Raw genomic sequence first — 24,143 nt, 5'->3', positions numbered from 1 at the left:
CAATTTCAAGGACCCAGGTACGAGCGTCCAAACAAATACGATAGAATCGTCATGAGGGGCACTGAAACGATCAAACCTAAAACAAGAACAAGAGATATGTAGTGTTCGTATTTTGAAGACTTTTGTGTCAATCAAAAACCTTTTGCACAAGACGAGCGTAACCTGCCTTTCCGAAGGCACCTGTCACAAAGACATGCAAAATCAAGTCAATTGTACACCTGAAAAAAACATGGGAACATACTGTACAAGTAAATTGTTCTCCCCTTGATCGAGATCCATTTGCAACAGATAAAAGGTCAGTTCAATGTTTAAACCCAACAATATTGTGCTGACTATTTAAGATGCTGTGTATCAATTACGATGATGCTATTTACAAATTGATCAGTGGCTAAGGGAGCCTTTTAAAAGCAAACTTTAGAATAAATAGGTTAATTCCTTACATATTTAATAAAGAGGTAACACACATATTAAAACGTATTCGTAAAAATGATTACATACATCAACAAAGATATTTTTGCCAAGCGAAATATCACTGATTTATACTCCTCATTGAACACGATGCTGACAAACGGGGAAACATGATTAGGGCGAACCTGGATTCGAACCGATGGTCATATATTTCAGGCACGCCTATAGGATGCAGCTCTGCACAACGAAATACGGCACCTTCGACAGGGACACCCGAAGCCCCATAATGACAAGAGTTCATTGCCATGAGATGCAAATGTCGGGAAAGTTTACTTTGTCAGATGGTGAAAGTTGCAGACTTGGACCCTCCTCTACCCTCATCACTACCCAAAATTATATCGACCCGTGAAGATCCGGGGTAGAATAGGTCTCCACAACCCATGCTTGCCGTAAAAGGCAACTATGCTTGTCGTTAAAGGCGACTATGCTTGTTGTTAAAAGCAACTAACGGGATCGGGTGGTCAAGCTCGCTTACTTGGTTGATGCATGTCTCTGTTTACATTATCAAACGCTTTTTTCATGTCAATAAAACAGCAAAATGTTGATAACTTTGATTGTTTTCTATTTTTGATTATTGTACAAATGCTGTAGAGCTCCTTTTTTCTGAAGAGATTTTGCTCATCAGCTAAAATATTATCATGACATGATTGTGAACATGGGTGTCAGATTTAGCAATAGAATTAATGATACTCTGTTGCCATGCATCAGGTACTACTCCATTATTAAAACAATGAGTCATTATTTTAAACAATATATCAACGCAGAAAGGATTTTTCAGACACTCAGCAGGAAGATTATCGATACCCGCCGCCTTTCTGAATTTAGCGCGCTCTATTGCTTCCTCTACTTCCACCAATGAAAATGGGACGTTCAAGGGATCACACAAGGGATCACAGTTTGTTTTATCTTCCTTTGTTATAACAAAATTTGATCATTCTTGCACTATATTTTCCAGGTTGCTTTTTGCTGTTGCAGAGAATACATTTCCTTAAATCAATACTGATCAATCAACAAAAGTGAAACCTAATGGATGTTTGTGTCACCCCTGAATAACTACCATAAATGGCGTTATTCTCCTATTTGTGAACTCGCGTGTGTGTATTCGACACAGTTGTCGCACTGTCTGCGCGATGGCTTCTGTGTCGGTTGTGTATGTAGTTCTCTCAATATTACTGCTACAATGCATCTCGTGTGAAGCTGATGTACAGAACAACACAGGTAAAGTGCATTTATTTGCACATTGTCACTTTGATTATAGAATCATTTGATATTCATTGTTTATTTCTAACGTTGTTGTAACAGATTGTTGATTTCGTCAAGCAACGCTTTCTAAATACTGTGTACGCTGCCAGTACCCTTTTCGTGAACACCTGCTGTCAAAGTGTATGAAACATCAATACGGTACTTGACCATGAATACCCTGAACCCAACAAAATCTGAATTTTGTTTATTTTAAGACCCATGACGGATGAAGTTCTTTAAGAAACTATCATGTAATTTTGTATAGAAATGTGCACATGACACGTGGGGGGGTTGGGGGGTTGGGGGGGGGGGCAAACCGTGGAAGGAACAGCGCAAGCACGGTCTGCACGTGCTACACAGTGACCGTGTTCATTCAATGACGAGATGCGCTACTCAGCAGATGTTAAACAGTTGATGTTGAATGTGTATGATTTCTTTAGAAGTGAAGCAGAAAGAGCAAAGCCTTTTTATGCAATTAATAAATTCTTGAAACGAGCTTCAAAAGCACTTGGTATGTCCCCTCAGAAACTTAAAAATGTTGTTAGTCGACGAGATACAAATAGTTAGGCCAAGGAGGTAGGGAACATGTCAAAACCACGCAAGGTTGATAAATTAGACAGTTTTCAGAGGGATCAAGTCAGACGTGCAATTGTTAAACTGCGCTCAGAAAATAAGTACCTGAGTAGTATAGGTAATGGGGGTTCTGGCTCACTTCCACTGGAGCCAGATTCATATACCTATACTTCTACTACAGATGGAATTTTTTATGCCAAAATGATTATGCGATTCAACGATAGTCATGAGTTGTATTAAACGAAACATCAATATTTATTAATAATGAATAAAATTTACTATAGCCCACGAGGATATTGGAAAGGTATAGGAGCAATAAAAAAATTAGCCACCGCGGCTAAGGTATCTAAAAATGTAGCCAAGGATTGGCTAAAGAAACAAGCGTTGTGGCAAATATATTTACCGGCACCGCGTTATATACCGAGGAAGAAGTTTGGTATTTTTACAACGAATGAAGTTCATCAGGCTGACCTCTTGTTTCTTCCTCACAATAAGGTAAAACGCAAAACGTATAAATACGCTTTAACAGTAGTGGATGTGGCTAGTCGATACAAAGAGGCTGAGCCATTAACCTTGAAAGATTCAACAGAAGTAGCTAATGCACTGAGTCGCATATATAAACGCGGACCACTAAAATGGCCTAAGCTATTTCAAGTAGATCCCGGTCGCGAGTTTATGGGATCGATAACTAAACTGTTAACAAAGCACAATGTCAAAATCGTCCGTGGTGAAAGAGAGGCCCACCGCAGTCAAGCCATTGTTGAAAGATTTAACCGGACATTAGCGGAACGTTTGTTTGGCTATCAGTATGGGATGGAAATGAAATCCGAGCGATTGAGATCAACCGAATGGGTGACACGATTATCAGCCGTTGTATCAGCGCTGAATAATGAAGTAACGAGATTAATAGGGAAGAAACCATCCGATGCGATTAAAATGAAATCCGTGACTTCCGAATCTTCAGCACTGAGGAGAGGCAAAGAACAAAAACTTCCGGATAGAGTAAGGGTAAGATATTTATACCAGCCCGGTGAACTCGAGGGAGGCCTACGTCACGCAACCGATCCCATATGGTCTCTTAAGACGTATAACATTAGTCGATTGGTTACGAAAGAAGGAGAGCCTATTCTTTATTATCTTCAAGATGGACCGGGTAGGGCATTTGTACGAGAAGAGTTGTTCATAGTTCCTGACGGTACGGTTTAACCACCATAACCATAAGCATAGGTAGTTACACCATCATCATCAATCCATCTCTTTGTATCTAAGGGGGATAATGATGTCTTGTTCATTCTTAATCCATATATCCTATGATTGTAACTTCTTAAAGAGTTCATCTCGTGTTTGAACGTTCTACCGTTGAATAATGATTCTTTATACTGTTCGTGTTTGATATGCTTTTTTACCACATACTTCTTAACACCCTTAGCTTTTCTTTTCTCTCCATTATCGGACTTTTTTATAGGATACATCTTAGGTCTTAATCCTACATACTCCGCTATAGGAGTCCCAGCACATTCATCCTTCATCTTACCTAACACATTTTTATTTACTAGGCTGTGCAGTGGATTATCTTTAGGGTAATCGCTCGTGTCGTACATATCTATTTTTTCTGCCATATCTTTATACACATCCTCGGTTTGTATTTCCATCAACAAAGAATCTGTGTCGGTATATAACACCTCGCATCTATCGCCGTATTGCTTCTTAAGTTCGTTGTAATAAAAGTCATACATTAAGTGTTTTGACAAGTCGAGAATACTCATACCGACGTACACCGGTCTGTTGAATTTTATATTACTCTTCTGCATATGCAACGCGGCTAAGTCGTTATCGAATATCTTGCTTCTGTTAAAAGCCGGACTGGCTATAAGTTTCCTGAGTCTTTCTTCCTCATTAGATCTGACTAATTTAACATCAACACGCTTCCTTAGATTCTCCATAGTTTTACCAAATACCGAGTTATTCTTGAGCTTATATAGATTCTTTTCGAAATCGCTGGTAGCTATCTTTCTTAAATCTGTTTTCAACCTTATATAGGGCTCCATCCAAGGGCTTTGATCAAACTTTAGAACTCTGTGTATTTTCTTTAGTTTCATACCTAACGATAGATACAACTGGAGATTTCTGTAGTGAACTATATATTTTGTCTTATCCATCAAATTTGGTACGAGTTTTTCTATGTTAGCTAACCTACTATTACCCATCAATGAACGTTGATATTCCGACATCCAGTCTTTATTAACCATTAATCTTTCGGGAGCTAGCGGATAACTGTTATGGTCTTTATGTAAGGAACTCGGATATTCCAAGTCAACTTCTAGTATGTATCCTTTATTCTCATCATTATTATGGATATTATGGATATCATTCACATTGATATTATGGACCCACTCAAAACCACCCGTGGGTAAAGGTTGACTCATAGCCCATCCGTACAAATTGTTAGCGTCAAGATATAATATATGCGTGTCGGGTTTACTTAGATCGTATCCTTCCACTAATTTATTATTAGCCTTAGAATACCTTTTCGCTGCCATCGATATACCCCCTCTTAATCCTTTCTCAATAAACAAGTGCATATCGTAATCTGTGAGTAGTTTTAGTTCTACGCCGGTTTTCTTCAACAATGCATCCCACGATAGTCCGGGACTGGAATAGTACCATGCCGGGTCCAAGCCGTATTGTTTTAAACACGTCTTTCTAAATATCTCGAATATATCAGCGAGTAACAGTACATCGGTTTTCATGTACAGATCGTGATAATCACCTAAATTCTTACAACCTAATTTATCCCAGACCGTCAGAGCGTGTTCATAATCGGCATCTGTTATTCTAGATTCTGTTAAGTTACTTTAGAATGATTCGAGGGGTGGTAATTCAGTTTCTTCGAATCTAGACCAATCATCCATATATTCGTAAGGATATACACCTTTCTCAGCAACAAATGACGAGTTATCTTATCGGTATATTGATTTGTTATCGCGAAGTCATCGGGATTGTTCGCATTAGCTAAATTGTCCAGGGAAGATAACAGAAACTGTACTGAGTCTGTGAATCTAAGCCCATTACTTTGCTTTATTCTAGATTTCCCATCCTTGTCCCTATAATGTATAGGTTTAGTCAACGAGAACGATCAAAAATGAATTGATTCTGGGGATATGTTCCGGAGCGGAGCTTATCCTGTGTACAACAATTCCTTTAGAATGTCCGAAAACATTTATAGCTAAATTATTTTGCTTTTCCACCTTATCAATTTGCGATATTGGTGTAGGTTCGTCTATACCATCGAAGTTGAGTCCATAGTTTTGGGGATAGCTAGAAGGTCTATCCGGATTTTTGTCTACGGGGAACAATGCAGATCTTATCATCATTCTTAAACAGTCATCGGATTTATTTTTAACGTTAATTATGGCTTTTTTCTTTTTATAATACGGGGGTAAATCTATATAAGATCCACCTTTGAAAGGCATATAATTCGCTATATCTAAATATAAACTATCGACTTTATCCACACCCCAACCCGAAAGTCTATTAGTCCAGCGTTCTAAAGTTTCCTGTATCCTCTGAATTGATGTATCCAATGATGTGATTATAGTATCGGATTCGGTTATAACTTCTTGATTGCTTCGGAAATATGGTTCGGTATATTCGACGCTATCGTCTGTGTTACTTTTACTCAATGACATTTTAATCGTCAGCTGGTATTTTATACTATGTAAATCATCTAACTCCTCGTTAATTTTACTCGATATGATGGGCTTAATATCGTTAACATCCATGTTGGAATTAATATCCATCTTCCAACCTCTTAGATATTTACCAACTCCGGCGGATGTGGGTACAAATATTAATTCTTGTTGTTGTTGATTATTATCAATATCAACATTATCATTATCATCATTATCATCATTATTATTATCTAGTAAAGCGATCAATTCAGCTCTTCTCATTCGAGAATAACCTCTCAGCCCACTGTTTCTCTCTCGAGCTTTGAGTTCTCTAACAGTCTGGGGTTTGTTGTATTCCAAACCTAGTAAGGTAATCAATTCAGCTTTTCTCATACGAGAATATCCACGTAGACCACGTCGCTTTGCCATAGCTTTTAACTCTCTGACAAAAACCATTGTGGTTGAATGGTATATGCAAAATGAGACAAATGTCTAATTGGTTGTTTTTCATATATCTAAATACGTATTCTCCCCAACCTATTCCTCTCATTGATGTAATCTCTCTTCCTAGCATAAATAATCTGATTCCTGACCCTATCAGCACCGTGTTTCTTACATAAACAATAACGACCTTTGACCCCTATCCCGCATTCAGAACACATATAGTTTATATCAATACAGCAGTCAATCCCATAATCACAAATGTGACCTCGCGGTTCTTTTGTTCCGGTGTATAAAACTGACTCATTGTTGGTCTCGGTATTGGGTCGAGTTTTTTCCCATAAACGAGGTAGTATTCGTGCATGGCAGATTCGACATCCTTAAACGTTTGAATTGAATGTCCTTCCTTAATCAGTTGTTCATGAATAAAGTCTAATCTCTTCATTCTCTGCTGTGTATATTGTAACTGGGCTGCTTGGTATTGTTCTAAAGCTTCGTTATGTCGTTTACGCTCCTCTTCAACTTCTTTAGCGTTTGATTCCCTCATACTGGGAAATAAATAATTACTCCCCGAAAAAGCTAGAGCATTAACAACAGCTCCACCGACCATCATCGCAATTGTTGCCATAGTATATGAATATAAATATTCAAATGTTTAATTACTTCATCATGTCTTCCGGGATAAGTCCTTGTTTGATGAGCATATCCTTCGTTGCCATTGCTAATCCAATATCCAGAACCATCATACCTATATCAAATCCATTAAAATCTAGCTTGGGAGGTGTGGCTTTAGTAATCATTTTAGCCATACGGTCATAGCCAATGGCCAAGCCGGTGACCACCGCTGAATGATACGTCGCGTTTACCAACATTTTACCGTCTGTAACTGGAGTAGTCATGCTTCTTATAGCATTATATGAGGACTAACCTCTAATTGAACTTCTTGTTGCGGCGGGGGTGACGTTTTCTCTTCTCCGGTCTTATAAAAGAACCATACAGCCACTATACCTGCAACTCCTACTAGTGCCCATGTTTTAATCGGATTAATATTTGAATTATTTATTAATTTCGCTTTCCTCGCCATCCCTCCCTTTCTTCCTGCGGCTATTTTTTGGGGGTTCTTAGTAACTCTGGGTTGTTTTTGTGTTTGTGGTGCATCCTCATTCACATGTGGTGGTTCCTCATTCACTTGTTGTTCCTCGTTCACTTGTGGTTGCGTGTTCACAATCTGTTGTGGTGTCACCTGTTGAGTCTCCATTATTTATTTGAACTTCGTTCTTTATATTATTAAGCGGGCACGTATGTTTAAATTGACAATACCTAGCTGTTATTAAAGCTGTGGTGAACGGAGCTAAAAACATTCCGAATCTATGATAAAACTCACAGCTCACTGAGCTTATAGCGTGTTCGATGAATGGGTCTTTCTCTAGAGATTCGCATAAATACATGCGATGTTCTGCCGGGATGGGGAGAAACGTACTAGCTACGAAAACAACCATGCAAATGTGAACAAAGTCAGTTACATGAAATCCTTATGCAACAAATATATATGTATGCAATGGCGGTATGAAAGTGATCATCTAGCCAATTTGAATTAGTGCCAGTTTCAAAACTTACCATGTGATCTTTGTAATGTGCAATTTCTCTACAAGGTAATTACCGCTTTTCACAAATTCTCAACAAATATTTCACATAAAGAAATTTGAAACCAGGAGTCTAGCTTTACCGCGTGACTCAAACGGTACTTGTGGGTAGTATTGCCCTTTTAAGTACAATGGTTGCTCTTCCCATGCCTTTGACGGAGCTTGCCCAGATATTGTGGGTGCGATGCCCAAGAAAAAAACTCCTTAATTCCGACATCAAAACTCTGAAATGCTGAATACTGCTGTGCTGTTAAGTACTTAATACTGACATACAATAAACATATGTGTAGGGGTGGCTCACCCAAGAATATCCCTAATCAGAATTCAAAGTCCTAGACAATACATTCAATTTTGTACCAAACTGTGCGCATTAATTACTTGTAACAAATGACAAATTTTGTCGTTTAGATTTTTGAAATTACGAGTTGAACTTTAAGGTGTGACTCGATAACCCTACAGCTTAGGTTTGTCTGGGCCCTAGCTGCAACTATATGTCTGGCGTGGCCTGGAGACATTTCAAAGATTCCCTACACAATAACTTCAAAGATCTAGCTTGACTAAAGATGTAATTTGGAGTATATTGCACACATACAAAACTGAATTTTGGAAAGACACATTTTGGCATTAATATACTGGCTTTGATTAAACATACCTGGTTGCACTATTCAACAGTCACACAATATATATCCTTGATTGAGTCCATATAAGTAAACACAAATTAGTAAGTCCCAATGAGATATTTTGTACACAGTGTCCATCTTGTAGGTGCCTGTGAGGCGGTTTCTGTATTGTGCAGGGTCTGCATGAAGATGGCTCTGTTCGGCTCTCTGTGGGATAGGCATGTATACTTCTTTTCTTAGGTCATGTGCAGGAACGACATCTTGAAGGGGAAGTCTTAGCAGTGTTGCTAAGATATTCGAGCAGGGAAGGTTTGGGATCGGACAACTTGTTCTTGATCGGAGAGGTTCTTGTTCTTTCTTCAATCTTGTTAAAGGCCATTTCTTCATTCTTGGTGATTGGCCCCCAGGAAGGTAGTATATCCTTTTAATAAGAGACTGTCACTTCCTACAGTTTTGTGAACCATATGCCATGCTGCAAAGAGGTACAGGAAAGGACAGACTAAGAAGTCTGTCATACCCGATAGCTCCACCAAATTATAAACGCGTGGCAGTCCGACGTTGAATAATGAACAATTTGCATGCTCGTATATGCAAGGGGCCGACCTATGGTTCTCAGTAGGAAGTGACAACTTGGAGACGATGACTTGTGGTATATACAGTTCTACTTTATACATGTTGATATATACATACAAAAGACACTATGTGCCTGGTCAGCACATAGTGGTAGTGGTTGTTGTCTAGGTGCCCCGGAGCACCCAGCCTAACCCTAGCTAGGCTAAGGGTAAGACCTTTCTTTTTTCTCTATTCTCTCTGGACCAAGGCTTATATAGCCAAGGTCACCTGACATTTAGTATGTAATAAATATAAATGTAAACAGTAAATCATCAGTGACATACTTGCACATCCTGTTCAGGATGGCAGACGGTCGATGTACACAAAAATTGGGAGTAGCAAATAGGATTAGCATCTTATAAATAACAGCAATTAAATGTTTCAAGGCATATAGATGTCATGGCTCCAGGGTAATGAGCCTTTGCAATCAAATGTTCTTCAGACAATGGGTGTCGTAAATCAGTCACCATGACAGAAGGAAGTTTTTTAATCTCTTCACACTGGTGATACGCTAGCATTCCTTGGCTATATAGTTGATTAGGAACGCCCTCGATAGTCAATTCTACTTTTGTAATCTTGGGATTGTAGAACTTCTCGGTATTTCTTTTAAACGCATCGGAGGGGTCCTCGAACAACATTAAAATACCCTTCAACGACCTCGTGGGGACGTTTAGATTGATATTCCACATCGTATCTTTTTTGTCCCTCGTGATCTTTCGATGTCGCAGCTTGCGATCGTACAAAATGGCTAAACCTCCCGAATAATGGTTACGAATTTGTCTGGCTAATTCGGGATCCGTTATCATATCGTACTCGAGCGAGATATTGTCAATGGAATAGCTAGCATCTTCAGCAGCTCTGATTACTCTACCGTTGTCGTTAAAAGTGAGTTCGTATTCTAACCTATCGCCTAAGGATGCTTGATAAAAGGGCATGTGGGAATCTAGTAATTCAAAGTCTAGGGGAACATAGAATCGGTTACCTAATGCGTCGGCAACGGCCTTATCTTTTTCGTTGGTATCAACACCATTTTCAGCACCTACGCGCAGTCTCAATGTGTTCTTATTACAAATACCTTGGTACTGTAAGTTTTCCCGCTCTTTATCCGTTCTCCAGAGATCCATGTAGCAATAGTATACATCACTATCGTCGATACTCAAAACCTCATTACCGCTAATTTTAATAGCAATTTTCTTAACGATAGCACGACCTATGTTCTGAACGGGCTCCCTGTTAACGTCGGTAGAAGTCAAACCAATCGTAAATGCTAGTCGGACAGTTCCCGGAACTAACACATCGTGTGCGCCGAGATTAGGAAAGCGAACCATAAGCGTTTGATTCTGATCGATGGTACTAGGGTTATTTGTTATAGTAACAGACTGACGAATTGCCTTGACCCCTAATGGATCTCGATGTCTACGTTGTGGGTTTAACTTGCGTCCGTATTGCGAAGACATTGTTATATTGAAAACATGTACCCTATGTTTAATATAAAAATGACTAATTTTGAACATAATAACTTAGATCTAAGTACCTTTGATGACTTTGATAACCAGAATCCAATCGAAGATACTGATGAAACCAACTTTGGTGGCACGAATCTTAACGATGAAATTTTACAATCAACCATCAATGATTATTACAATACATTAAAAGATGATAAAAATTATGTTAACCCAATAGTTCATGACTATTCAAAGTTTACGATAGATAGTAAAGGAATATTGCGACTGCGTGACTCTCCGCATATTGATCTTATGCATTCTCGTACTCGTAAGACCCTAGCCTTGTCTACGATAGCTGCTAAACACGGCATTGGCACTGTTCGTGATGAATTAGGTTTTGTGGACTACTACCGACGACCAAAACTTTCGGCGAAGACTACTAAGGCTCTTCAGACTATGAGGAAAGAACTCGTTAATACAGATGATTTGGAAGCAGCCTCGATGGTGGCCTCGGACGGACTCGGAGAAATCTTAGATACCTTTTACGATAATTCCACGTTACAGGTACCACATTCAGAGTTCAGTATTAGGGAATTACGAGGTCTTGACAAGGCAATGCGAACAATGCAGGGAGAACTCATCAATAATACAGCCAAGCTATCTGAAATCGACAAGCATATAGCTTACGAGAAAACAAAACTCGAACAGGCGGGCGATGAGTTCAGTAGACGCCACGTAGCTGAAAGATTGCGTCACTTACAAGAGGACAGATCGGCCCGCCTCGAAGCAGCTTCCAGTAATAGAAAGGCACTTCGTTCGCAAATCAGTCGTATTCGAGAAACATGTATAGTCCCGGCGCATAAACGAAGTCCACTTTGGATTGAGCGTACTGTAATGCATCTTGAAAACGCTTTATAGACGATGGTATGTCAACTGGTGAATTAATGGCGTCCTCCACGTTTGAGACACTGTTTTTGCGCATTGAGCGCCGTCCCAGAACCGATAATGGACGTTCGTGTTTGCGATTGCGCTCCGAGAATTGCCCATACATAAGTTCTTATCGATTCATTAACTCTTACAAATCCTGGGTTAGTAAAATTATTTTCCGTTTTATCATTAAGAAATTCATTCCAAGCGTCTGCGGTATCATTCATTTGTATAAATTTTGTAACAATATATATTAAACCACTCTTAAAACTCATAATATCCCCTCTCCAATCGTTACTATAAAGTTCCCAGCCTTTATACCAATCACCAGTTTTATGCCAATGATCATATATTCTTGCGTAAAGTTTGCTGGTACTATACAACTTACCAAAATTGACTGGAAGTTTATTAAGTTCTTTATATACATAATCGCTTTCTGCTTTGACGGATATTTTTTCCTCTGTGTAAGGAACACCTAGACCATGGTTTGCTCCTTTAATACGCCAATCTTTACTCATAGAAACATTAAATTCCTGACAAATACGCTCATACGCGGACCTATCATAATTATTATTTGTGGAATTCCACGCTCGATCCTGCGGTAATGGAGCACTAATTTCTTTAAGTATACGTCTAATCTGATAGTACACGTGAAATGACATAACAGACTTATTCAGTTCAAATCCTGGAGCGTAAAGAGATACGCCACATCCCGTTGTGGCACACCATATGGCAAAGTTTAACTGATTCTGCCAAAATTGCATCGGATTGTGAAACCAATCGTGCACCATTTTATCGCTAGTTGCCGTGACCCTGTAATTTTCAAAGATATCGTGGAATTTAACGGTAAATTCAGCACCAGAGGCAGTTACTATAATCGATTGATTAGTAATGTATCTCGATTTCATATTTAAGTTATGATATAGTATCATTGTATATTTAATATGTATGTTACACTCCCGGGAATAACAAATGGCCAGTCTATTGAACTGCTTCATACAATCGATAACTCGGATGGACAACTCGAAGTAGCTCTATGCGATGTAACGTATTACCCACGGTGGACCAATATAAATGCTACGAGGGGTTATAATAATGAGACAGAAATAAATGGTCAAAAATACATTATACCTGATGGGTATTACAGCGTATGCTCACTCAATGATGAATTTTTAAAGCCTAATGGAATTAGTCTCACACAAAATGAGTCAAATGGGTTACTGATTTTAAACGCTGGAAAAAAGGATGTAAAGCTTTACAGGAACTTAGCATACACACTTGGATGGAGAGGAGAAATAACATTACTCAAGACATCAGATCAGGGACTCGATTTACCCGATTTAGTTCCCTATGAAGAGTTGTGCATCCATCTTGATCAAATCAGTACGACGGATAATATTCAACAAGAAAGTCCTTCAACTCTACTCAGAAGTGTTCCAGTGAAAGATGAAAAATACAATAGCGGTAGAACGGAATCTTTCTCAACATTACAATATAAAAAATTAAAGCGGGGTATTATTTCAGACCTCAAAATTTCTATATTAGATGTAAAACACCAACCTGTACATATAGGATACTTAAGTGTAACACTCCATATTATAAATAATGGTTGATTCCATATTTAAGTTATGATATAGTATCATTGTATATTTGATATGTATGTTACACTCCTGGGAATAACAAATAGTCAGTCTATTCAACTGCTTCGTACTATCGATAACTCGGATGGACAACCCGAAGTCGCTCTATGCGATGTAACGTATTACCCACGGTGGACCAATATAAATGCTGCAAAAAATAATAATAGGATAATACTAATGACCACACGTAGTATTATCAAACGCATTACTATACCTGATGGGTATTACAGCGTAAGCTCACTCAATGATGAAATTTTAAAGCCTAATGGAGTTAGTCTCTCACAAAATGAGGCGACTGGGACAGTGAAATGGGACCCTGGAAATTCAAATATATATTTTTATTGGAACAATCAGCTACATGGGAATTTAGTCGCTTAATTGGCATACATCGGGATGTTAAATTACCCGATTTAGTTCCCTATAAAGAGTTGTGCATCCATCTTGACCAAATAAGCACGACGGATAATATTCAACTAGAAAGTCCTTCAACTCTGCTCAGAAGTGTTCCAGTTAAAAATGAAAAATACAATAGCGGTAGAACGGAATCTTTCTCGTCATTACAATATAAAAAATTAAAGCGGGGTATTATTTCAGACCTCAAAATTTCTATATTAGATGTAAAACACCAACCTGTACATATAGGATACTTAAGTGTAACACTCCATATTATAAATAATGGTTGATGCATCAGGCCCTGGAACGATAAGACAATGTAATACAATTGCGCTTTCCGATCTCGGAGACACGGAAGGATTCGGTAAACCTGTTAACAATGGTAAGTTATACGCTTTACACTTACACGATAATGTATACAAGCGGAAAGAAGTTATATTCCCGGAAAATCTAGAAGATTTAAGCGATGTCGACGTTAGTAGACTCCTTAAAACCACTCCGTACAATATTATTTACAACAGTGAGAATAAATGGACTATGGTCGAAGCAAACATCAAGTGGCTACTGAATATCGCCACCTTATGTCATGATGGGTAAGGGACATAATTTAACTAAGATAATAAATAGTGGTATCGTACTCGCGGCCTATATCCCGTCAAAACGAAAAAGTGTGTTAGTCACTCCCCTGCCAGAAAAACCAGGTCATATGTTATATAGTCGTCCGGCAATCCAAAATGTTAGTTTAAATTTGATTGCTGAATTCGATGATATTAAAGTTAACTTGAGTGCAATACCTAATATTTCTACGCTTATTACTGAAGTCTTGTTCGGAGATGCACCGGTAGATGCCTTCGAAATATTACCAGGTCTATCGATTAAATGGCTCAAGAAACACGAGCGTCAACGTTGCAGTATTATTCATGTCGGAGCATCACCCGTTACAACCCTCGAGGGGGTTCAAATTATTAAAAGTGGTAGTATTTCTCTTTCTAAGATATTCTTGCCATATAATATACATTTGATAAGGTTGATGTATACTCTCAAAACATTTAAGCAAGACCAATAAAAGACTATTATATATTCGTAATATACACTATGAGTTTATATCCGGCGCTCGATGAAGCAATTGAAAAGATGGAAACTGTTGATGGATTTTGATTACATCAAATAAGCGACATAAAACATCGAATAGAGAAGGATAGGGAGTTGAGACTTGGATTGTATGAAAAGTATCGCACAGCCGTGAATGCTCTGGACGGAGTTGACACCGCTCTTGTAGTAGCTGGCATGGGACTCGGTGTAGCCAGTGTCGGTTTACTATCAACTATAATCGCCGCGCCTATTGTGCTCGGCATGGAAATAACCGCCTGAGTCTCGGGACTGGCAGGAATAGCGATAAAATTCATTTCTCGTAGGTTACAAAAGAAAGCATTAAAACACGATAGTATTCGAATACTCGCCGAAGCAAAGTTGAACAGCATTGAGGATCATATTTCGACAGCAATGGCCGATTGTAAGATATCCGAGGATGAGTTTCGTTTAGTGCTGTTGGAACTCACCAAATACAATGAAATAAAGCAGGAGATTCGATCAAGATCTCATAAGACCAGTGGTATTAGCGAGGATGAGAAAAAAAAGTTCATAGAACAGGGGAGGCAACAAGCGCTTCAATTATTCCGTGCCAAAACCAAAGAACTGGTTGGAGATTAAAAATAGATTGCTTACTATCGTTTGATCACATTTAGACAAATGCTTACATAAATATATAATAATGAAAAAAACTATTAAATGGAGAGAATTACCACAAGGTTTTTATTATATCAGTGATGTCAAACCAACCAAATACGGTAATCAATTGTTTCTTATTAATTTACAAGATGAGTGTAGTTATATAGTCTGGTCTCCTAGTAAAATGAACGAAGAACTTAATAAAAATGTTGAATATCGCTTTATCGATAAAAATAATGAAGAATATTTTTATTACCATTTAGGCTCATCTAAAGCAATGATTGGCCCCAGGTATTGGTGAGCTAGAGCCAATCTCATGACTATCTTTGAATCGCATAATCATTTTGGCGTAAAAAATTCCATCTGTAGTGGAAGTGAGCCAGAACCCCCATTACCTATAAAAATTGATATCATAGACTCCAGGTGGTGGTGAGCTAGAGTTAATTTAGTTTAATCTCATGACTATCGTTGAATCGCATAGTCATTTACACATAAAAAATGCTACCTGTAGTAGCAGTATAGGTATATGAATCTGGCTCCAGTGGAAGTGAGCCAGAACCCCCATTACCTATAAAAATTTATATCATAGACTCCAGGTGGTGGTGAGCTAGAGTTAATTTAGTTTAATCTCATGACTATCGTTGAATCGCATAGTCATTTACACATAAAAAATGCTACCTGTAGTAGCAGTATAGGTATATGAATCTGGCTCCAGTGGAAGTGAGCCAGAACCCCCATTACCTATACTACTACCTGAATTTTGAAGAAACACCTTGAAACTGACCATGATTTACGTGTTACAAAGTACAAACTATGGCAGCTGTTGCATACATTTGGTTACAAATACAAAAAGATAACTGGAGAAAATAGGGCTGTGTTGTGTGAGCGGTCTGACATTGTTCGTCTCCGAAATTATTACCTTCGTACCATCAAACAGAAACATGAAGAAGGATATGAGCCCGTTTTCTTAGATGAGACATGGGTAAATGCGTCACACACAGCCAGCAGTCAGTGGGTACCCAGTGGTGACTGTAAGGAGTCTGTTAGAAAGTTACCAATGGGAAAGGGTGAAAGACTCATAGTTCTCCATGCTGATTCTGCTAGTCAGGGTTTTCTCCCAGACTGTGACCTCGTCTTTAGAGCCAAGGCCAAAGACAACAGGGACTACCACACAGAAATGAACGGCAATGTATTTCTGGAGTGGGTGAAAGATAAATTTGTCCCTGCTTTGCCTACCAAGTGTCTCATTGTCATGGACAATGCACCGTATCATAGTGTGCAGGATCCAGAAAGCAAGACTCCAACATCTAATAACCGTAAAGGAGACATGGTTACTGCAACGGAGGAACATTACCTTTCCTTCTCGAGCGACGAAACCACAGCTCTGTGAAATCATCAAAACTATGAAACCTGACCTCGTGTATAAAGTTGACAGTTACATCAAGGGTCATGGTCACCCTGTCTTACGACTGCCACCTTATCACTGCTACCTGAATCCAATCGAGTTTGTATGGGGTATCGTCAAGGGTGACGTTGGACGATCGAACACAACGTTCAAATTACGAAACGTTGAACAACTCGTAAAGGAATCCCTTGGTCGGGTAACAGTAGAAACATGGAGGCGTTGTGTGGCTACAGTCGTTGACGAGATAGAGCCACGTTATTGGTCACGAGATGGACTACGGCCAGCAACAGTCCAACCTATAATAGTGGCAGTCGGTTCAGGCACCAGCAGCAGTTCCGACGACGAGATCTATGGCATGAGCGAGTCAGATTGCGACTGAAATTGTCATGAGACGGACCCTCTAACGCTCTGTCATTTCCCCTACCACAGTACGTGCAATGCATGCGTGCTTGCGCTGTGCCTTCCACGGTTTGTCCCCCCTACGTGTCATGTACACATTTCTATACAAAATTACATGATAGTTTCTTAAAGAACTTCGTCCGTCATGGGTCTTACAACAAACAAAATTCAGATTTTGTTTGGTACAGGGTATTCATGGTTAAGTACCGTATTGATGTTTCATACACTTTTCTGGATTTCGAGTTATTTTGCAATTCATCGTTCTCATTTAGAGTCAAACGGACTGTGCCCCTGAATGATTTTAGAATGAGTGAGTTGATATTGCCTAATGTTTACTCCAGTCTTTGCCATGTCCTCCAATAGTCTTCCACAAACTGTTTTAAATGATTTAATATGGATCGGAATGATGGTCTTCGTTACCCACAAGCGTTTTCTAAACGTTTAGGGCGGTCAGGTAGCCTGGTGGTTAAAGCGTTGGCTCGTCACGCCAAAGACCCGTGTTTCATCCCCGACATGGGTACAATGTGGGAAGCCCATTTCTGGTGTCCCCCGCCGTGATATTGCGAAACATTACACCAACATACATACAGGGTAACGATTTAACGTCCTCTAGTATGTCTCTTAGATAACCATTTCGGGACTTATTGCTGTACGTTAATTAGTTGCAATTGCATGTATTACTTAACTAAATGTATAGACACTATTTTGATATTTGACAGTTACACGTGGTATTTAGAGCCCTCTTTTATTTTGGTCATAGTTAATATGACAATGTTGGAGTGTCCAGTGGATGTGCCAGCTGGGTACAGGATAAAAGGGAGTTTGGAGTATAACAAGTCACTATACTTCTCCTGCCAAGGATGCAATGGACAAGACACCTGGGGGGACTCAGAATGTAAACCGGACGGCACGCGGGATGAAGTTACATTACCAAAATGTACAGGTATGCAGATGTAGACATTAATCGTTGTAAAATATACAAGAATGGTGTGCTTTGTTTTTACATCTTAGCTTACCATTCATATAAATGGCGTTTTGATAAATTTCCATGAAGCCAGCTACAGCGGTGTACAACTGAAAAAATATACCCGCCAGCATGTCAACATACATTTTGCCGATCCCTGTATATCCGCAATTCAACATCATTACAGTGAAATGCATATTCACATTCCCGTTAGATGTACGTGATGCACACGGCCTTAACATATACGAATTATCATCTGGAGCTACCCTGCAAATATGGGAACAAACAAACGCTTCGCATCTCAGTCTCTTTTGTTTTCAAATTGTGGTAAATGATAAATATGGCAGTTTGAGTGTCGGCTTCATTTACAAATCCACACTCGAGTTCATAAAACTGAACCAGTGAAGATCCGGGGTAGAATAGGTCTTCAGCAACCCATGCTTGCCGTAAAAGGCGACTGTGCTTGTAGGAGGCGACTAACGGGATCGGGTGGTCAGGCTCGCTGACTTGGTTGATGCATGTCATCGATCCCAATTGTGTGGATCGATACTCATGATAATTATCACTGGATTGTCTGGTCCAGACTCGATTATTTACAGACCGCCGTCATATAGCTGGACATTGGAGTGCGGCGTTAAACTAACAAACGACATCAAACTGGATTGCCTTCGCGGTTTTCAGCGTAAAATAGAAACTATACACATCTTGATCAAGTAGATTTTCCACAATTGTTTTTTAAGCTGGCGATGTTTTAGTTTAGACGTACAGTTAAATGTATGTTCATATCTATTTGTATCTCAATTATCGAAAGGGAAAGGAAAGGGGAATCGAAAAATAGGTCATTGAACGTCATAGAGTTTTCCAGATTGAACAGGAGAATCCAACACAAAATAAAGCTTCGATAATAATACAAGCACTTTGAAGCAATCTCTTTGTTTTCAGTTTCGTGTCTAAACAGTGACAAGTCGTGTCTATCAGGGATGAACGAGCAATGTTTGTTCTGGCCCGTATACTCCTGGGAGCAATGTGGACAGTCATGTGATACACCAGCGCTCTGTCACCGTAGGTTACAAAAATGTCTCTCAGTTATCTCCTAGTTATCTCCACAAGTATGACAGGTCGGACGTCACCAATAAAATAGATACTTATATTACGAAAGTAGGATTTCCTTTCCATAAATTTATTTCTTATGATCAAATCTCTATCTTCAGAGGTTAAGAGGAAAATGTGTCAAACATGAAAGCAAATGTCATTTGAAGTCGACTTCTGCTCCGATTAGCAAGATCATATCAAAGGAATTGTTTCATAGTTAGACCAATGCATGGGAATGCCGTGTGACAAAATAACTCCCCACAGGTCTTTATTTCCACCAACAGTCTACTTTCCCTTTATGTCAAGCAGCTCCATCCTTTCGTGTCGACATTTCACAGCTTTTAAAGTACAACCGAACGAAAGTACGTACAAAGAGCGTAAGAAGGCGTTTGTTCGAAAGTTGTGTGATCAAGGTTACAACGTTCATTAAGGCTTTCAAAAGGTTTTATGTTGGACATGTGGAGGACATTTCCACATTGGACGCATCAGTGAACAAACTTCCCTATTTGGACTTAACAATTGACTTGCCTTTGTATGTGTTTGTGACGGGTCTGTTATTAAATCCATTCCGTAAACTATGAGATATCATAATATCAAAAGTAACAACATGTGCTTGTTGAAGGAGAATCTGGAGAGTCTGACTGTCGGTGTGGCATCTATGCCAGGCACGGACGATGTGAAAAGGAAGCTGACATCAGGGACAATGTCTGCCCTTACACCTGCTCCCTTAGGGCCAGTGAGTAGCCTTCCATTTCCCCCATGAAAGAGACGGACTAAATAAAGGGTGGTTTTTTTTACTTTTATTCATTATTTTTGTCCACAACGAGCGGGCGTGAAATGTGACATATTAATATTCATTGGTGATAATAACGATATACATAATTCTACTGAAATTGTATAACCCAAACATTTGCCTAAAAATTGCCTATGTTGATTGAGTGTGTTTGTGTCAGGACCTTTTGGAAATCATTAATTGTTCAAATATAAAAATATTTTAAGAAATTGTAGTGCTAGAGATCGTCGAGAATATAATGTGTGAAAGTCCCAAAGTATGATTTGACGGAAGAAATGTAGGTCCTAAAGCAGAAAGCGAAATATACAACAACAAAAACATCACTACCACCCACATTCACATTGACACTACCACCCACACCATACTCACTTTCACATCCATAGACAATTCTCACATCCACTCTCACAACCATACTGACATCCTCACCCACGTCCACACCCACCAACAACACACACGCACAAGCCCACCACACCACAAAAAAACAACACATAAACACACACATTGCCAAAAAATAAATTTTACAACCATAAAGCAATGACATTTAATAAGTCCAATTCCGATAACATTTTCAGATATAACCTGTGGCGATCCGAATATCCTCTTCCCTCACGCAGTGGCCTCACTTCAGACAACACCACACTGGATGGACACGATGTCCTTCAAATGTGAGCCAGGCTATATGAACATGGGACACTCCTCATGGGTGGCCTGTAGTATCTATGGAACGTTGACTCTCAAATACAATGCTCATGCACCACACTGTGTCCGTAAGTTATTCTTTACTTTTAATTTTTTTAAATTTTAAATTCATTGGTAACAAGAAGTATATCCCCAGCAACACATTTTGACATGACTGGATTGACATGCTGGTCCATGTTCTCTCCTTTCTATAGTTGGCTCTTTTGGCAAGATAACCCCAAGTGTCAGTTATCAAGAAGAACGTCTGATGAATACTTTAAGTAGTCTCTCAAAGTGTGATCTACTCCAACTGATTTGTTGTGGGCTGGTACAGACTGGTACTTACCTAACTATCCCGGTACAAGCCCTCACTAACACACCGGTACTTACCTTACGAGCGCGCTGGTACAAGCCCTCATTAACACACCGGTATTTACCTTACTAGCCCCCTGGTACAAGCCCTCACTAACACACTTGTACTTACCTAACTAGCCCGCTGGTACAAGCCCTTACTTACACACGTGGTACTTACCTTACTAGCCCGCTGGTACAAGCCCTCACTAACACACCGGTACTTACCTAACTAGCCCGCTGGTACAAGCCCTCACTAACACACTGGTACTTACCTTAGTAGCCCGCTGGTACAAGCCCTCACAGACACGATGGTACTTACCTGACTAGCCCGCTGGTACAAGCCCTCACAGACACGATGGTACTTACCTGACTAGCCCACTGGTACAAGCCTCACTAACACACTGGTACTTACCTTACTAGCCCGTTGGTACAAGCCCTCACTAACACACTGGTGCTTACCTAACTAGCCCGCTGGTACAAGCCCTCACTAACACACTGGTACTTACCTAACTAGCCCGTTGGTACAAGCCCTCACTAACACACTGGTACTTACCTAACTAGTCCGCTGGTACAAGCCCTCACTAACACACTGGTGCTTACCTTAGTATCCCACTGGTACAAGCCTCACTAACACACCGCTACTTACCTAACTAGCCCGCTGGTACAAGCCCTCACTAACACACTGGTACTTACCTAACTAGTCCGCTGGTACAAGCCCTCACTAACACACTGGTGCTTACCTTAGTATCCCACTGGTACAAGCCTCACTAACACACCGCTACTTACCTAACTAGCCCGCTGGTACAAGCCCTCACTAACACACTGGTACTTACCTAACTAGTCCGCTGGTACAAGCCCTCACTAACACACTGGTGCTTACCTTAGTATCCCACTGGTACAAGCCCTCACTAACACACTGGTACTTACCTTACTCGCCCACTGGTACAAGCCTCACTAACACACTGGTGCTTACCTTAGTATCCCGCTGGTACATGCCTCACTAACACACTGGTACTTACCTTAGTATCCCGCTGGTACAAGCCCTCACTAACACACTGGTACTTACCTTAGTATCCCGCTGGTACAAGCCCTCACTAACACACTGGTACTTACCTTAGTATCCTGCTGGTACAAGTCTCACTAACACACTGGTGCCTACCTTAGTATCCCGCTGGTACAAGCCCTCACAGACACGATGGTACTTACCTTACTCGCCCGCTGGTACAAGCCTCACTAACACACTGGTACTTACCTTACTCGCCCACTGGTACAAGCCTCACAAACACACTGGTACTTACCTTACTAGCCCGCTGGTACATGCCTCACTAACACACTGGTACTTACCTTAGTATCCCGCTGGTACATGCCTCACTAACACACTGGTACTTACCTTACTCGCCCACTGGTACAAGCCTCACTAACACACTGGTACTTACCTTACTAGCCCGCTGGTACAAGCCTCACTAACACACTGGTACTTACCTTACTCGCCCACTGGTACAAGCCTCACTAACACACTGGTACTTACCTTACTCGCCCACTGGTACAAGCCTCACTAACACACTGGTACTTACCTTACTCGCCCGCTGGTACATGCCTCACTAACATACTGGTGCTTACCTTAGTATCCCGCTGGTACATGCCTCACTAACACACTGGTACTTACCTTAGTATCCCGCTGGTACAAGCCCTCACACACACTAGTACTTACCTTAGTATCCCGCTGGTACAAGCTCTCACTAACACGATGGTTCATGACGTCACTGACACGACAGCCCATCACCACAGTAACACAGCGGTACACAATGGTTTAGTCTGTGGTCCCCTGATGTTACATGATCTCACTGACACTTTGGTAGACGTTAGACGTTGGTTGACAATATTTTTCCTTACTAACAGGGAAGCATTGAAACAAAGGCCTATGTGTTCTTTGACGCGTTAAAAGACGCCTCACCAATCTATCTTATCGTTGACGGTAACAATGCCTCCTTTTAAGAACTTAGTTAAACGTGTCTTCAATACATTCACACTATTGATCATATACAATGCTATTGCATTTCAGCGGAAAAGATATATAGCATGTTCAGATACTCTCCAAAGTCGATCCGTCTACAAATCACGGAGACTTTTCCTGCTAAATCAGGCATCGAGTGCGCTGTTGCATGCAGAGAAAGATCGTCATGTATCTACTTCATCTTTGAGAACAACACGTGTGACATCTGCAAGCTGGATAGGTGGACAAGCGGAGGAATAAACATGTCCGGGAAGCAACTCTGGCAGAAAGTGTTACCGACACAGTATTCTCGTGACTTTGCAACTCCCTAAGAAGTATATCCTTCGATACCAATTGAACCTTACACTGTGTCGTACCCTAACCATATCTGTCGAACCCTAACCATATTTTGTCGAACAAAAATAAACTGTGGCATGGCTTCTCAGTCGGTTACCAATATCAAATTCGGCAAGTCCGGACTACTGCAAGCACACATCCGCGCACGCACGACAAGGAACCAACCAAAATGCTGGAAATGACAAATATGTTCCACTTTGGAAAGAGTAAGCGAGTGAGTGTGGTTTTATGCCGCTTTCAGCAATTTTCAAGCAATATACATGGCGGGGTACACTAGAAATGGGCTTCACACATTGTACCCATGTCGAGAATCGAACCATTTGAACCTTACACTGTGTCGTACCCTAACCATATCTGTCGAACAAAAATAAACTGTGGCATGGGCTCTCAGTCGGTTACCACTATAGAATTCGGCATAAGTCCGGACTACTGCAAGCAAACACGCACGCACGCACGCACGCACGCACGCACGCACGCACGCACGCACGACAAGAAACCAGCCAAAATGCTGGAATTGACAAATATGCCCCGAGTTACGCTTTGGAATGAGTAAGTGAGTGAGTGTGGTTTAATGCCGCTTTCGGCAATATTCAAGAAATATCATGGCGGGGGACAACAGAAATGGGCTTCACACATTGTACCCATGTCGGTAATCGAACCCGGGTCTTCGGCGTGACGAGCGAAAGCTTTAACCACTAGGCTACC

General features: G+C 40.3%; 1 protein-coding gene across 1 annotated transcript; it reads left to right on the top strand.

The window, feature by feature from the left end:
• The first annotated feature begins 1,598 nt into the window (after positions 1–1,598).
• Positions 1,599–23,413, top strand: LOC139455870 (uncharacterized). The gene is made up of 6 exons (XM_071237414.1): positions 1,599–1,686; positions 17,968–18,150; positions 19,114–19,233; positions 19,886–19,999; positions 20,629–20,823; positions 23,151–23,413. Exons 1-6 carry the CDS (start codon positions 1,599–1,601, stop codon positions 23,411–23,413), a joined length of 963 nt encoding a protein of 320 aa, XP_071093515.1.
• The last annotated feature ends 730 nt before the right edge of the window (positions 23,414–24,143 follow it).

The sequence above is a fragment of the Haliotis cracherodii genome, unplaced genomic scaffold, assembly GCF_022045235.1.
Source record: "Haliotis cracherodii isolate W230 unplaced genomic scaffold, xgHalCrac1.p SCAF_11, whole genome shotgun sequence".
NCBI lineage: Eukaryota > Metazoa > Mollusca > Gastropoda > Lepetellida > Haliotidae > Haliotis > Haliotis cracherodii.
Note: the sequence above shows the minus strand (reverse complement) of the source record. Positions and strands in the feature narration are given on the sequence as shown.

Bases quoted from the DNA above. Each gene is read 5' to 3' on its own strand.
- LOC139455870 (XM_071237414.1), top strand. From the start codon at position 1,599: ATGGCTTCTGTGTCGGTTGTGTATGTAGTTCTCTCAATATTACTGCTA. The intron at 1,687-17,967 runs GTAAAGTGCATT...TTTTGGTCATAG, and splicing joins TGATGTACAGAACAACACAG to TTAATATGACAATGTTGGAG. The intron at 18,151-19,113 runs GTATGCAGATGT...CTTTGTTTTCAG, and splicing joins TACATTACCAAAATGTACAG to TTTCGTGTCTAAACAGTGAC.